At 53.0% G+C, this 14,528-nt stretch overlaps 4 protein-coding genes across 6 annotated transcripts in view; 2 read left to right on the top strand and 2 right to left on the bottom strand.

Annotated features, from left to right (window-relative positions):
- The window catches only part of LOC6523902 (disheveled-associated activator of morphogenesis 1), a 33,760-nt gene extending 23,965 nt beyond the window's left edge, over positions 1 to 9,795 (top strand). For all 3 annotated transcript variants that reach the window (XM_039377478.1, XM_002099739.3, XM_039377479.1), the window contains 8 exons: positions 3,472 to 4,470; positions 5,215 to 6,183; positions 6,253 to 6,430; positions 6,499 to 7,400; positions 7,466 to 7,608; positions 7,669 to 7,830; positions 7,889 to 8,052; positions 8,115 to 9,795. In XM_039377478.1, the coding sequence (XP_039233412.1) occupies positions 3,472 to 4,470; positions 5,215 to 6,183; positions 6,253 to 6,430; positions 6,499 to 7,400; positions 7,466 to 7,608; positions 7,669 to 7,830; positions 7,889 to 8,052; positions 8,115 to 9,019 (4,422 nt within the window). In that variant the 3' untranslated portion in view covers positions 9,020 to 9,795. The remainder of the gene's footprint in view (positions 1 to 3,471; positions 4,471 to 5,214; positions 6,184 to 6,252; positions 6,431 to 6,498; positions 7,401 to 7,465; positions 7,609 to 7,668; positions 7,831 to 7,888; positions 8,053 to 8,114) is intronic.
- LOC26535685 lies at positions 882 to 1,431 on the top strand. Its single transcript, XM_015189878.3, has one exon. It carries the CDS (start codon positions 976 to 978, stop codon positions 1,363 to 1,365), a length of 390 nt encoding a protein of 129 aa, XP_015045364.1. The 5' UTR covers positions 882 to 975; the 3' UTR covers positions 1,366 to 1,431.
- Positions 9,796 to 10,733: 938 nt separating the features above from the next.
- LOC6523901 (calcineurin B homologous protein 1) lies at positions 10,734 to 11,932 on the bottom strand. The gene is made up of 2 exons (XM_002099738.4): positions 11,791 to 11,932; positions 10,734 to 11,733 (listed from the first exon to the last, which is right to left on the bottom strand). Exon 2 carries the CDS (start codon positions 11,679 to 11,681, stop codon positions 10,995 to 10,997), a length of 687 nt encoding a protein of 228 aa, XP_002099774.1. The 5' UTR covers positions 11,682 to 11,733; positions 11,791 to 11,932; the 3' UTR covers positions 10,734 to 10,994.
- A 188-nt stretch (positions 11,933 to 12,120) lies between these two features.
- LOC26536325 lies at positions 12,121 to 13,762 on the bottom strand. Its single transcript, XM_015189877.2, has 2 exons — positions 13,312 to 13,762; positions 12,121 to 12,441 (listed from the first exon to the last, which is right to left on the bottom strand). Exons 1-2 carry the CDS (start codon positions 13,463 to 13,465, stop codon positions 12,155 to 12,157), a joined length of 441 nt encoding a protein of 146 aa, XP_015045363.1. The 5' UTR covers positions 13,466 to 13,762; the 3' UTR covers positions 12,121 to 12,154.
- Positions 13,763 to 14,528: the final 766 nt, after the last annotated feature.

The following is a 14,528-nucleotide window of genomic DNA, read 5'->3' as shown; positions in this document are numbered from 1 at the left end:
TTGCAGTTGCAAGTGCAACGCTGTCGCCGGCGAGGAAAGCGGACAACGCTGCGTATGATTGATGCCGCTCAGCTGCTCCACCTCCTGCCACCGGTACGCAGCGATAATTAAGCAACCATCCATCCCGCAAAGTGCCTCAAAAGTGGGTAAAGATGAGCTTATGTTGATGTCGAGGCGGAGCTCTGCCGTGTGCCGTGTGCTGTGTGCTGTGTCTAAAAGGAAAAGTTTCTGGCTGCCAGCTGTGTGCGCGCTTTGCGCTTTCGACATGTTTTCTTTATTTTCCTGGCATGCGGAAAAACTTGTTTTCCATTTTCGTTTTCATTTTCATTTTGGATTTGCCTTGCCGCTTGATGGATATTCGGTCGCTCTGGCAAAGGGCAGCGCAGCTGCTGGATGAACTGGCGCGTCTGAGAGATACCGACTCCGATCCCGATCCCGATCCCAATCCCGGCAGTGTGAGCACTCACACTTCCTGGCCCCCGATCCCAGTCGGTATCGTCGTGGTCGTCACCCATTTGCCACACTTCCATTTCACTTTCAGCCTTATGAAGTTATTACGCGAGTTGCTGGGTTGCTGGCTTGGTGGGTCGCTAGATTGGTGGATTGGTTGACTGGTGGCTCTGTGGCTCGGTGGCTCTGTGGCTCGGTGGGTGTACTCGGAAGTGCATTTTCCCCGGCAGCGGGGGCGTGGCGGCGGCAGGTGTGAAAAATGCGATTGCCTTGGGCATCCAGACACCCGAACGGCTGAACGGAGCGGAGTGCAGGAGAAGCAGGAAATGTTTGCAGCCGGGTATACCATATTTGTCGCAGTTTCAAGGAAAGCTATTCGAAGCCCTCGTCGAATCGGAGAGTGGAAATGAGGCAATGCCCTTGTTTCTCAGGCGGCTGCTCCAAAATTGCTTAAAATGTGATTTCTACTCTATACCTTTCATTTAAATTTTACGTAGCAGACAAGTAGTAATAGTAGTACCCAGAATGAACCCTCAGTCAAAGCCCAGCAAGGACTTCGTGCTGCCACCAAACGGACTCTTCGAGATCCCGCCACCACCGCCGCGTCCGGATTATGTGGCGATGAGAGTGCCCGTAAAATCGATTAGAATTGGCATGTGGAGGAAGGAGGAAGTTCTGCTTGACAAGCAACTCGAGTTCTTCTTCAAAACGAGAGCTGTAAGGAAGCCGAAAGTCAGTCACTCAGAGGAGGACTCCCAGTTGGTGTTCTCTAAGATTCCCGACAGGTGCGATGTTGGCAAGACCAGTGGTGCTCCCTGCATAGGTTTTGGCGGTGCCCTCCTGCGATTCGTGTTCAACTTGCTGGGCATTTTCCAGAATGAGTGCGATATGGACGACAACTTAAGGTGGACTTAGTTGGTGTTTTAGAGCACTTATTAAAGAGCGTCTTTTGCCTGAATGAAGGTTAAAATCGAATTGAAACCATTCTGTTTTCTATGGGCCCCGAGCTAGTCGGGTGTGGTCTTCTATTGGCTCTCCAAATACTAGATTCTAAGTGTGGCCAAAAACGTCGCACGCACTGCTACGCATGCTCTCCGTTTGGCCAACAGATCAACAGATCGAGCTGCGTCTAATTAGACCCACGCGCAGGCCAAAAGCCAACTGAGCCAACTGAGCGCGGATTTGATTAGTGGAACAGGCCCACACACAGCAGATTGCTGGCTGCGACCCAGACGAAGACGAAGATCTGAGACCTGAGACCCAGATGCTGATGTAGACAGCGACTGAAGCTGAAGCTGAAGCTGTAGCTGAAGCATTGACCTGATTTGTGACGGCGACGACAGCAGCCAAGAGACAAGAGACAACAGACAAAGCCGAGACAGCAGAGGCTGTCAGAGCAGCTGGCTTGGGGCCCAGTTGGCAACTAGAGCAACTGCATCCGAAGTGATCCCCCGTCTGAGCTGGGAACTGCTGGCGAGTCAGTGGGTGAGCCCAACTGGAGCAAAGAATCTGGAGCAGAGTTATTTCCTGCCACGAATTAAAGATCACGCCAACTCGCAATGCAAATAAAACCGCACAGTAATGTGGACAAAAATGTGCATCTATAGGTTCAACATATTTCAAGTATTATGCAATGCTTATATCCAGGATTGCCAGGATCTGCCTCCTCTCAAACACATTAACCCTATTTGTAAATAATGCGAATTGCAGAAGTTTAATGATCACAATGCCAGATCGAAGATGGTTCTAACACACGCAGTATTGGTTGAGGCGAGAACCCCGGTGGATCAAACCTGTTGGCTGATTGATTGATGGCCGTTGATGGCACTCGCTTCGGCAAACAAAAAATTGAGCAGCGCCAGCAGCAGATTACCCAATCCATTGGGCAAGACGACGAACCACCACGCGCACTCCAAGCTATTCCCATTCAAATAAAAACAAATACAAATACAAATACAAACACAAAGAGCAATTCCAGCAAGAGCTCGTACTCCAAATCGGATTCCACTTACTCGGAACGAGCCAGAGGCGCAATGAAAGCAAATTAATAAGCCATCATCAGCATAATGTGGTTGGTACTGATGCCCCTGTCCGCTCCTCGATTACGTCTGAAGTGGCGGAGCAGCTTGTGGATTGTGCTGTTCACTGCAGTGTGCAGTGTGTAGTATGCAATGCGATTGCAGTTCACAACTCACAATTTGCATAACAACATACATATTTAAGGAGAAGGAGAAGGAGAAGGGGAAAGCTGAGCCAAAGCTAAGCCCAACTCAACTCAAACTCCTCTCCCACGTGAATTGAAACTGGGTTCTGCGGCAGTTGCCACTCGGATCGCAGACAGACTTGCGACAGATCCAGCAGCTTGACAACAGTTGTATCAATGTTTGTTTGTCGCTTCGATTCCATTCGAATCGGTTGGGTTCTTTGGAATAGTTGGCTTGTACCCCACGCATGGCCAGAAACAGCAGAAACCCTCGAGTGTCCATTGTTGCCAGTGAAAATGAATTGGAAGTGGACAAATTTGCGTACACGCTGACATCTGGCAGACGACCTCTTAACTTGGGGAAAGGCTTGGGGTAGCAACCATAAATTGGTGCCCTCATTAGAACACTAGTTGCAACGGCTTTGGTTGAGTGAAGACCACTCACCATCCCCCAATTTGTGTACCGAGTGTGTGTGTGTGTGTGTGTGTGTAAATGGAAGTGCAACCGCGATTGCATTTGTCTTCTTGGGCTGTCTGGCCTGGCATGGTCTTGCCATGACTCTGTTAGGTTTGGCTGGATGGTTTGGTTTCTTGGCTTGACTGGGCGGCCTGGTTATTCGTTGGGTTGCCTTGGCTGACTTGGCTGGCTTACCCGACTTGGCATGAGGCGGTTGTTGACGGGCATTTGTCTGGCGTGACACCTCGGCCTGTCGGCCGGCATTAGCGGCCTGTCACAATGTGGTGGGCAGGTCAATTACTCGGGAGTACTAGCATTTGACTGACGTTCTACATTCCGAATCTGTTTTTCTTTGTTGCAGACCCTACAGTCGTGTCCCATCGTGTGCATCAATGAGCCGGACACACACAGTGCCAGCACTGAGATATTGCAGACAAGTGCGGAGAGCACGCTAGAGAAGGCGTGCAAGGCGGCGCCATCCGGTGGAGCCAGCCTAGTCACCAGTGTGACTAGCTTGAACGGCAGCTGCATTGCCATCAACGGAGGAATAGGAGAAGAAGCGACTGCCACTGCAACTGCAACTGCAACTGCAAATGCATCGGCAACAACCAGCACTGCGGCTGGAGTGACCAAGATAACGATAACCAGTGACAACGGCAAAGGCAGCACCAGAGCCAAAGCCAAAGCCAACACAAACACAGCCAGTTCCATCGACGGCTACAAGAACAGCAGCTTGGTGTCCATCACCAGCCTAAACAGCTGCAGCGACCTCAGCCTCAGCCAGAGCCAGGGCAGCACCGCCACCCTGCCCATCAGCAGCACCAGCTGCAGCAGCAACAACGTCAGCAGCCACCCACTCAGCAGCAACAACAACAGCGGCAGCGACACCTCGTCCAACAACTTCCAGGAGCGGTTCGACTTTGAGCACTGGAAGGGCCTACTCAGCGACTACAACTGCTTCCACGGCCTGTATCGCTACTGGAATCAGTACAACGGACGCAGCAGCAGCAGCAGCAGCAGCAGCGCCAACGACAACAGCAGCGGCAGCGAGCAGCAGCAGTCCCAGTCCAACCATGAGAACGGCCTGGGCAGCGGAGCCGGTTCCTTCTACACCCACAACATACTAGGCTACACCTTCGGCTACCCCTTTGGCCTGAAGGAAGACCTCGACGGCGGCGGCGGCAGCGGCAACTGCAACAGCAACTGCCACGGCGGCAACAGCAACAGTCTTGGCCTCAGGAAGTGGCTTTCAGGCAGCAGCAGCAGCAACGAGACGCCGCTCCAGAAGCACTACAGGCACCAGCAGAAGAAGAAGATGCCCGGCTTCAGGGGCAGAAGGGTGTGGTGCGGCTGCTTCAAGGTAAGTGATGCTTGATGCTTGATGCTTGATGGTTGATGGTTGATAGCTGGCAGCTGGCATATGTGGCCTCTAGCAACGCACTCGGTTAAAGTGTTCTGATCCTTGAACCAAGACTCAGTTACTCCAGTTACCCGGGCATAATCTTCACTGCGCTGAATGTGCAAAGTGTGGGTGTAATTTGCATAACAGAGAACTCGGACCGAGCCGAAATATCTAAGGCAAAAAAGCCAGTCAAAGTCACGTGCGAGCTGTGGCCAACAGACAGACCCAATTACCAATCGACATCGGAGTCGGCACTTCAGCACTTGAGCACTGCCTCAATGCTCCCCGATTCCGATTCTGTGTCAGCGAATTCGTCAAATTGTGCACGAAGTTGCACAAGAGGCGATAATTCCAATTGTCCAATTGTCCCATTGCCCTGGGAACGATCCGATCCGATCCGATCCGATCCGAACATAGCTATTACAAGAATTCAATCGGTAAATAGAGTAATTTGCGAGAATTCCTTTCCCACTCGAGGCACAAGAACCAAGACTGAGTCAGTTGCTAGAAGCGCAGCGAGCAGAACCGCTTCCCCAGCAGGTGGGTCGGATTCGATTGGATTGGCCTGTCGTGTGGGCCTCGTCTCGAGGCCAAGCAAGCCGTCTAATTGGACACGCACTGTTGGCGGGCGGAGAACGTAGCGTGTCCGCTTGAGCAAGCTGCCACTAATCGACTTTGACTCTTCTGACTTTTCCGTTGCAGGACGATGAACCACCCGAGATTTGTGTGGTGGAAGGCGCGTTTACGCTGCAGACGCTCACGCCCACCCAACCCATGCCGTCGGTGGATGAGCTGGACACCAAGTTCGCGGAGCTGGTGGAGGAGCTCGATCTGACGGCGCCCAACAAGGAGGCGATGCTCAGCCTGCCCGCGCAAAAGAAGTGGCAGATCTACTGCTCGAGGAAGCTGCCCTTGGATGCGGCCGATGGCCCGGACGCAACGGCCATTACCCAGCCCCCCACCGCAGAGCACTACATTGAGCGACTGAAGGAGCTGGTGGTGCACATATCGCTCTCGCCGGAAGACTCGCCCAGCCATGAGCTGGGCAACCGCCTGGATGGCCATGCCGCCTTCGTGGACGCCCTGAAGACGGCGCTTCGCACGTCCACCCACAGTTTCGTTCTCCGATTTGTGGAGCTGGACGGGCTCCCTGCGCTGCTCGACCTCCTGCTGCAGCTGGACATCCGCGTGGCCAACAGTCCGCTGCACACCAGTCTTATTGGCTGCATCAAGGCCCTGATGAACAACTCGATGGGTCGCGCGCACGTGCTAGCCCATCCCACGGCCATCGACACCATAGCCAGATCCCTGGCGGCGGACAACATCCGCACGAAGATCGCCGCGCTCGAGATTCTGGGTGCCGTGTGTCTGGTGCCCGGCGGTCATCGCAAGGTGCTGCAGGCCATGCTCCACTTCCAGGAGTTCGCTACGGAACGAACCCGTTTCCAGAGCATTGTCAACGACCTGGACCGCTCCACCTACGCGTACAGGGACAATGTCAACCTGAAGACCGCCCTCATGTCATTCGTAAATGCGGTGCTCAACTACGGCCCCGGCCAGGAGAACCTCGAGTTCCGACTGCACCTGAGGTACGAGTTTCTCATGCTCGGCATCCAGCCCGTGATCGACAAGCTGCGCACGCACGAGAACGAAACGCTGGACAGGCATTTGGTGAGTACTTTAAGTTAAGGTTATCCTGCCTGGCCCTTCACTAAATGCATTTATTTCAATTATAAACAGGACTTCTTTGAGATGGTTCGCGCCGAGGACGAGAAGGAGTTCGCCCGCCGTTTTAAGGAGGAGCACGTGGACACCAAGAGCGCCGGTTCAATGTTCGAGCTGCTGCGCCGCAAGCTCAGTCACTCGCCCGCCTATCCCCACATGCTCTCCCTTCTGCAGCACATGCTCCTGCTGCCCTGTAAGTGGTCTCCTCAGGAGTTGTTAACTCTAATTCTAATAATAATAATCCTCATCGAAATGCAATAGATACGGGCCACTGCACGGAGCACTGGCTGCTGATTGACCGCGTGGTACAGCAGATAGTGCTGCAGGTGGAGCAGCGACCAAACAGTGATCTTATCGTCGACCCCGATGACCCAGAGAAGCAACTGAAGCTGGCCGCCGAGTCGCCAGTCCACGATCCCGACGTGGCGCCCTTGCAGATCGACGTGGCGAAGCTAGTGCGTCTGCTGGTCAAGGAGGAGCAGTTGACCCAGGCGCGAAAGCGTGCCGACGAGCTGGAGCGCGAGAACTTTGACGTCCAGTCGCGGCTGGCCAAGAAGGAGCAGGAACTCGACCTACGCATGCAAGAGAAGGAGGACTTGGAGACGGGACTAGCGCGCATGCGCGAGCGCTTGGAGAAGGAGTCCGCCCAGCACTCGCAGGCGGTGCAGCGGGCGCAGACTGCCGAGATGCGAGCGGAAGACCTGCAGCACCGCCTGATCAACGAGCAGCAGGAGCGGGCACGCTTGGAGAGATTGGTTACGGAGGGCAGCATCCCCGACGACCAGAAGGTGGCCGGTCTCACTGGCTGCAATGGTGCCGTCTCGCCTCCACCGGCACCGCCCATGCTCAAGGCCATCCCGCCGCCTCCGCCACCAATGGCACCGTCGATGATGCCCCCACCACCACCTCCTTGCCCGGGCGCCCCTCCTCCGCCGCCCAGCATGGCACAAACGATGGCTCCAGCGCCACCAAAAGTGGATCTGCCAAAGAAGAATGTGCCACAGCCGACGAATCCCCTGAAGAGCTTCAACTGGTCGAAGCTGCCGGACGCCAAGCTGCAGGGCACAGTTTGGAGTGAGCTCGACGAGAGCAAGCTGTACAACAACATGGAGCTGGAGTCAATTGATAAACTCTTCTCGGCCTACCAAAAGAACGGGGTATCGGTGAGTTAAGATATGCGACCTCCATTGCGTTTCGTTTCCCTAATGAGATCCTCCTTGTTTCCCAGGCCACTGATGGATCCTATGAGGACTTACGGGTAACTGGCAAGGCGGCCAAGCAGAAAGTGCTGTCGGTGATCGACGGACGCCGGGCGCAGAACTGCACCATCCTGCTGAGCAAGCTGAAGATGAGCGACATGGAGATATCAAAGTAGGACGTTCTTCACATCTCTTACTACGAACCATGCATACTAACCAATGCCACTTTCAGAGCCATTCTCTCCATGGACAGCAACGAGCAGCTGCAACTGGACATGGTCGAGCAGCTGCTCAAGTTCACGCCCTCTGCGGAGGAGCGAGCTTTGCTGGACGAGCACAGCGAGGACATTGAGTCTCTGGCTCGGGCCGATCGATTCCTCTATGAGATATCCAAGTGAGTTTTGAGCCATTCCCTGAACTCCGGAGCTTCTTCTACAAATGTTCATTTTCAGAATTCCGCACTACGAGCAGCGCCTGAAGAGTCTGCACTACAAGAAGCGTTTTATGCTGACCATCAACGACTTGGTGCCCCGCATAACCAGTGTGATGGAGGCCTCTCGTGAGGTGGCTCGTTCCCGTCGCCTGCGTAAGCTTCTTGAGTTGGTCCTCGCCTTAGGTATGATCCACTGTCCGTTGGCTAGGCCCTGTCCATAACCCACTCTACCTTTATCCCACCAGGCAACTACATGAACCGCGGGGCACGTGGCAACGCATCCGGATTCCGACTGGCGTCGCTCAACCGGCTGGCGGACACCAAGTCCAGTGCCGCGAAGGGCACCACCCTGCTACACTACCTCGTGCAGGTAATTGAACGCAAGTTCAAGGACCTTTTGAAGTTGGAGGACGATATCCCACATGTGCGCGAAGCCTCCAAGGTGTCGCTCGGCGAGATGGACAAGGACATTCAGATGCTACGCACGGGTCTGGCAGACGTGGCGCGCGAGATCGAGTTCCATCGCAGTTCGGGCCCGGCCCAACAGGGCGACCGCTTTCTGCCCGTGATGCGCGAGTTCCACGCGCAGGCGTCGGTGCGCTTTGCGGAGCTGGAGGACAAGTTCCAGGACATGAAGACGCGCTTTGACCGCGCGGTTCGCCTCTTCGGCGAGGATGGTTCCGTTTTACAGCCGGACGAGTTCTTTGGCATCTTCGACTCCTTCCTCGCCGCCTTCGCGGAGGCGCGGCATGACAACGAGAGCTTCCGTCGGCGACAGGAGGAGGAGGAGAAGCGCGCCAAGCAGGAGGCGGAGCTCAAGAAGCGCACAATCGAGCGCAAGAACAAGAGCGGCCTAATGAGCAGCGTGGCTCGCAACCTGGGCCTCAAGTCTGGCTCGTCCAACGGCGATCCCGACTCCCCGGCGAAGGGCGGCGGAGGCGACAACAAGGGCGAGTTCGACGACCTCATCTCGGCCCTGCGGACCGGCGACGTGTTCGGCGAGGACATGGCCAAGTTCAAGCGGTCGCGCAAGGCGCGCGTGCTTAACGGCGGCGGCTCCTCCACTGGGCACACCTCGCCGCCCCGCCACGGCAGCCTTCAGCGGGAGGAGAGTGGGCGGGAGCGCGAGCGGACCGTGAGGCGCCAGTAGAAACGGGGTGGGTGGAGATTGCGGTCAAGCGGACCTGACGACCCCGGTGTAAAGGAATGTTTCCAGATTGCGCGAAAGTATTTTTTTTCTTACATCATAAAGACACTTCTTTTGTAATTATTTATCTACTACCCGTACGCATACACTACGATTTATGTATACCTACATATATAGCACATAGTCTAAACGTAAAGCTCGGCTAATGCAAGCGTGAAACCAAATTATTTACAAAATCGAAACGTAATTGTAATTTAAAGTCTAAAAATGTTATGAACCAATCGAATTCGAATCGCCTCGCCTCGCCGCGAAGCGAACACGAATCGTCATGTGTAGCGTACCTTGAAAATTGTTTTTGGCAACCATATGGCATAAGTGCTTCTATATCTACACACACACACACACATATATATATATATATATCAAACCGATTTCACGGTGCTCACACATCCTTATCGTAGCGCAATCGAGCAAACTCAGCATAATCACCGCACATGGAATCGCCGAAGAGCCCGCCGAGGAGCTCGCCGGCCTGCCATACAGTCATGTTCAAAATTAAGGTACATATATTGTTTGTTTCTTTTTCATATTTTTTTTTAGCACGAGATCCAGAGTCGAACCCGTATCCGTATCGAACTTACAGATATTTTAAGGCGCTTTAGGAGTTTGCACAGACCACGCCCCTTTTGCGGAGAAAGCTATCTATTGCAAATTACACCCTTACTATTAACAAATTATAATAAACATTTATTGTGAATGAAATACACGAATCCAGTTTTCGTTTCGTTATTTTAATCGTCGCCAAATCGTGCCGAAGGATTTCCGCAAGTCATCGTTCTGATCGCTTTCAAACAAAACGCAGTGCAACTTTAATAGTTTCCATGTTTCACACCAGGCGCGCAGAAAGATCAGCACGTGCAAAACAATCAGCTGATCAATTTAAAAGGCGCTTAGATAGAGATGCTCGCGTGCCTCTTCATTTCGTCACGCGCACATGTAATGCAAGGGACTTTCGTACCTATCGTTCTAAAATCGTGACACGAACACAAGAACAACGTGGTCGCTCATCACTGCTCTGCACTCAGATCCCAAGTAACGGTTCCGCTGCTCTCCTATTGGTCAAAAGGAGCTGGGGAGATCGAAAGGGCAGCCATTTTGAAAAAGGGCAGCCATCATGAATAAGGGCGGCCATCATGCAAAGGATCAGCTGTTTCAATTGATTTCGAGCTACCAGCTGCTGCTTGCTGCGGATTCTGTTCGCCTGGTATCTGGGATCCCAAAAAGTGGCAATTTGACTGGGAAAAATGATGCCGGGTCGGAAATTTTGTGCGAGTTTGGTGGCTTAGCACCAGGTGAGCATAAATTTGCGTAGGGGGCAGGCTGACATGATCGTTGCCTGCTGACTGGAAAAAAGTATAGGGCGGCCATTATGAAAAAACTAACGGTTACCCCTCCATCGGTGGCTGGCTGGCTATTGGTCTGGAAAAACGTATGGGGCCATCTTGAAAGAGGATCAGCTGTTTCAATTCAGTTCGCACTACCAGCTGTTGCTTGCTGCATATTCTGTTCGCCTGGTATCCGACTTTGAAAGCTGGCAGTGGCCATTTAAGCTGGCAGCGCTTTTTCAGCCTGCTGCCCAAAAGTATGCATCGTGCAGCCAGATGCAGAAAAAAGACCCCCGCAGAAAAGTAGGCAACATCGAAAATACGCAAACGAATACTCTTACCACTTTGGTGGATTATAATAGTTTAATTTATCGCATAAGATTTCGTGACTTGATTCCGTGGTTACTAAAATGTAAACATTTAAATTATATTTGACCAATTTGGACTGAAATTTTCCTAGTACCCACGCCGAAATTGCCCGCTAAATGGAGGATTCCCTGATTGCTAGCTCAAGCGTCCAGTCGAAGGAAATGATTGCTATATTCAAAACATAAACACAACACGACGGGGATGAGCGTCTTGGGCGTGGTGCTTTACGGGCTTGAGCCAACTTCCATTCCGGCCTCTGCCTCGGCATCGCCCTCGTCATCGTCCTCCAGCCACTTGGCGATCGACAGCCGTCCGTCGACGTCCGCACTAACCAGTCGCTCCTCGAACTCCGCATAAGAGATTTTGTCGCAGCTGGAGAAGCCAAAGGCCTGCTGCTCTAGGAGTTGCAGCTCGGCCTCCACCTCAGGCAAACGGTGATCGGAAAGCTTCTCCTGACTTCCCTGATCCTGTTTCTGTCCCCAGGTCAGATTGACTATGCTGCACATGATCTGGCGGAAGTCGGAGCGTGTGATGCAGCCGCTGCGACGGGTGTCAAACATCTTGGACAGGAGGCGTAGCTTCTGGACGCGCCCGTCGCACCGCCTCACTGAGCCGCGGCCAAACTGTGGCACCAACATGGTGGAGCAGGTGTCCACGAACTGCTTGAAGCCGATACGCGCGCTAGGCTCACGGCTGGGGAAGAAGCCGTCGATGATCTGGCGGTGGAGCGGGTTGAGCGAGAGCTGCGGAATACGCAGCAAGTCGGTGGGCGTCAGATAGCCGTGCTGGTGGCGATCCAAGCTGCGAAACCGCGTGTGCAGCTGCTCCAGCTGCTCGGCGGACAGTCCCGTGGCCTGCTGGTGGTCACACAGTTGGGCGGGATTGAGCTGGCGACTTCCTACAGAACCCATGCCGATTTGGTTTCAGTTGCTTGAAGTGTTTCCGTTTCGGGACGTACAAGTGCTGATCGTATTGAAGTTAAAAGCCGTACTGCTAACAGAAAACACGAAGATAACTCACCTCAGTCGGAATTCGGATTCCAGTGCTTGTCCATAGCTATCTTGCGATAATTGGTAACATGGAAGATGCACTTGTGTGGCCGAGAGCACAGATGGAATCTGTATTCACGGCGGAGGTCCAGCGTTCGGCTCTGGGACATCTATTTGTGCGCCCGACCTTGGGGCAAAAGAAATCGGATTAGTGGAAAACAGCTCTCTTGGCATTATTTCTGTGTCATTTCATTTCCATTTGTTGACTTTTGCAAAATGCCGCATAAATCAAAACGGGCGCTGTCAAGGCCACAGGTTGCTGGCAAAGGAGAGGGGGCCAGCTACTTCCGCGCCATCGTCGTCGTCGTCGCCTCTGACGCACTATATCGATAGTGCTATATCTCTACGATATATTCCGACCCCTCCCCTCCTCCCCAGCCGCCCACGTCACCTGATGCCCCGCTCCAGGGGCGACGGAGACGCCACAGTGCGTGCGCCTTGGCCGGCTGCCAGTTGACGGGGCCCCGCCATCCCTCCCTTCTCCCCCCCTGGTGTCCAAGCAAACTAATTGGCCCGCTTTCGTTGCGTGCCTGTCCGCTGGCAAGGCTGGAGGGCAAGGTGAAGTGTTCGTTGAGCAAACAAGGCAGGACTTGGTTGGCTACAAGCTTGGTAGGCACTCCTGCTGCAAATATAAAAACAATTTTCAGCTTCTTAAGTTCTCAAATGCTTTCGATGTAGATTTCATGACCGGATCGGCGGGATCGAATACGCTACTTTAACCACAACCAGTGGAATCAGGCTTAGTGGAGACTCCAAGCAAGGGGAACAGCTTGAGAGGCTGACAAATTTCGGACACGAACCACTATGGTACCATGAGACCGACCATCGACCATCGACCATCGACCAACGACCAACACCCACTTCGCATTCTAGTCGCAGCAGCAGCAGCTTTAAGCGGTGGAAGCAACGTAACCACGCTGATTCAGATCGCATTCACAACCCCTGGGGCTTGATGACAAATAAATACAAATAGCTGTGGCCATAGTTATAGCCATTGCAATTACCCCGACCTCTGCGGCTATGATTGAACATACAAATTACGAATATGCTTTGCATATAGAATCGCGCGATCCAACCGGAGCTAAAAATACGTACAGAAAAACTGTTACATTTGACGACCGCCAAGCCAATTCCACTTGCAGCTGAGTAATGCGCCGAAATGTGTATGAAAAGCGTTTTTCGTCTGAATGTTTTGAGGGAAAACAAAATCATATATACGTATACGTGCATACGTATGTACGAGAGAAACAAAAATAATGAAAAATGCGCGGCCACATGCCGCCGGCTGTCCGCTGGCCCCATCCGCCGGATCCGCCCCGCCCTCTCCGCGAGGAGAAGAACAGCATCGACGAAATGCCCGGCGAGTGTCAAAAACGCGTCAAGATCAAAGCGGGCAAGAAATTTCACCGCCCAGTTGCCAAATGCAATAATAAATTGGCCACACTAGCCAGCAAGAACAACAACATTAGCCAGTATTGAATACAATACTCACAGTACAATACAGGTCGCAACTCTAGCTCCCCGCCACAGTGGAAGTAGATCCTTGTCGTCCTGTTCCCAGTGTGGTTGGAGTCCCCACTGCAGCTCACGACGATCCGCGGGTTCGTGTCCCGGCTAACCGCGATATCCGGTTTTAACTTACTCATTTGGACGCTATAATTTCCACCCTGCCTGTCAGCGTGCAGAATGACTCTCCTTCCTTCGGCGCACAAAATGCATAAAAAGTGTTTTGTTTGTTCAACAATTTGCGGCCCACTGCTGCCATATGTCCGAGGCCCGCCTCTTCGCCGTTCGCCATTCGAGTGAGTCAGGCGAATTGGATGGTTTCGATGGTTTGGATGGATTGGATGGATTGGATGGATTGGATGGATTGGATGGATTGGATTCGACTTGCTGATGCCATAGCCGCGGCATAATGAGACACATTTAATGCATTTAAACGAACTCGATTACCAGGCCTGAAGGACGACGCTTTCCATATGGCTCTGCCGACAGCTCGACGTGGAGTTCCCAAGGATCAGGATGCACTGCCTGCAACGACATCAAAACGGATCGCATTAGCGTTGCATTAGTACCAACAAGCGTTAGCGTTACAAGTACCAAGGCAACATGAATTGGTTTTAGTCCCAACGGTCGAAGGCTCGGCCTCCTGACACTCGTACTCGCCGCTGGGCACCCCAGCTCCCTGGGGCACAAGATTACGTTGCCTCTTGCTCGTGCTTATGCTCCACCCCTCCACCCCCACCTCCGCCACCACCCCAGCCTCTAAATCTCAGGGCGAAAAGAGAAACAATAATAATAATACAATAATCAAAACATTTTAAGCGCCTCTCAAGGCTGTCCGCCAGCAAACAAGTCGCGCGGAGAGGGTTCACATTATTTGGGGCTTTTGGGGCTTTTGGGGCTTTCGGGGGGAAGTGCTAGTAGACCAGCGAATGCCCTACCGCAATAACAAAAGAGCCACGATAGAAGTAAAACAATAGCAATGAGTGGGGGCCGCGGTAGAGGAAGGCGGGTGGCGGTAGCGCCACAAAAAATAAGCAAATGACAGGCAACAAATTGTAGAGCGACGCTTTTTTTACATTCGGTTTATTCTGTTTATGTTCTTTGCCCCCTTCCGCTGCTCCGCTGCTCCGCTGCTTAGCTGCTGCTGCGTCGCTTTTGTTGCTTTTGAGTTGTTGCTGTTTGCGTTAGTTTTGATTAATTAAT

Source organism: Drosophila yakuba, chromosome X (genome assembly GCF_016746365.2).
Source record: "Drosophila yakuba strain Tai18E2 chromosome X, Prin_Dyak_Tai18E2_2.1, whole genome shotgun sequence".
Lineage (NCBI taxonomy): Eukaryota > Metazoa > Arthropoda > Insecta > Diptera > Drosophilidae > Drosophila > Drosophila yakuba.
This window is presented reverse-complemented; position numbering and strand designations above follow the sequence as displayed.

Excerpts from the sequence above, each read along its gene's own strand:
- LOC26535685 (XM_015189878.3), top strand. The coding sequence starts at position 976 with ATGAACCCTCAGTCAAAGCCCAGCAAGGACTTCGTGCTGCCACCAAAC.
- LOC6523901 (XM_002099738.4), bottom strand. The coding sequence starts at position 11,681 with ATGGGTTCTGTAGGAAGTCGCCAGCTCAATCCCGCCCAACTGTGTGAC.
- LOC26536325 (XM_015189877.2), bottom strand. The coding sequence starts at position 13,465 with ATGAGTAAGTTAAAACCGGATATCGCGGTTAGCCGGGACACGAACCCG. Across the intron at positions 12,442-13,311 it reads GTTGCGACCTGTATTGTACT|CAGGAGTGCCTACCAAGCTT; the intron begins GTGAGTATTGTA and ends TTATATTTGCAG.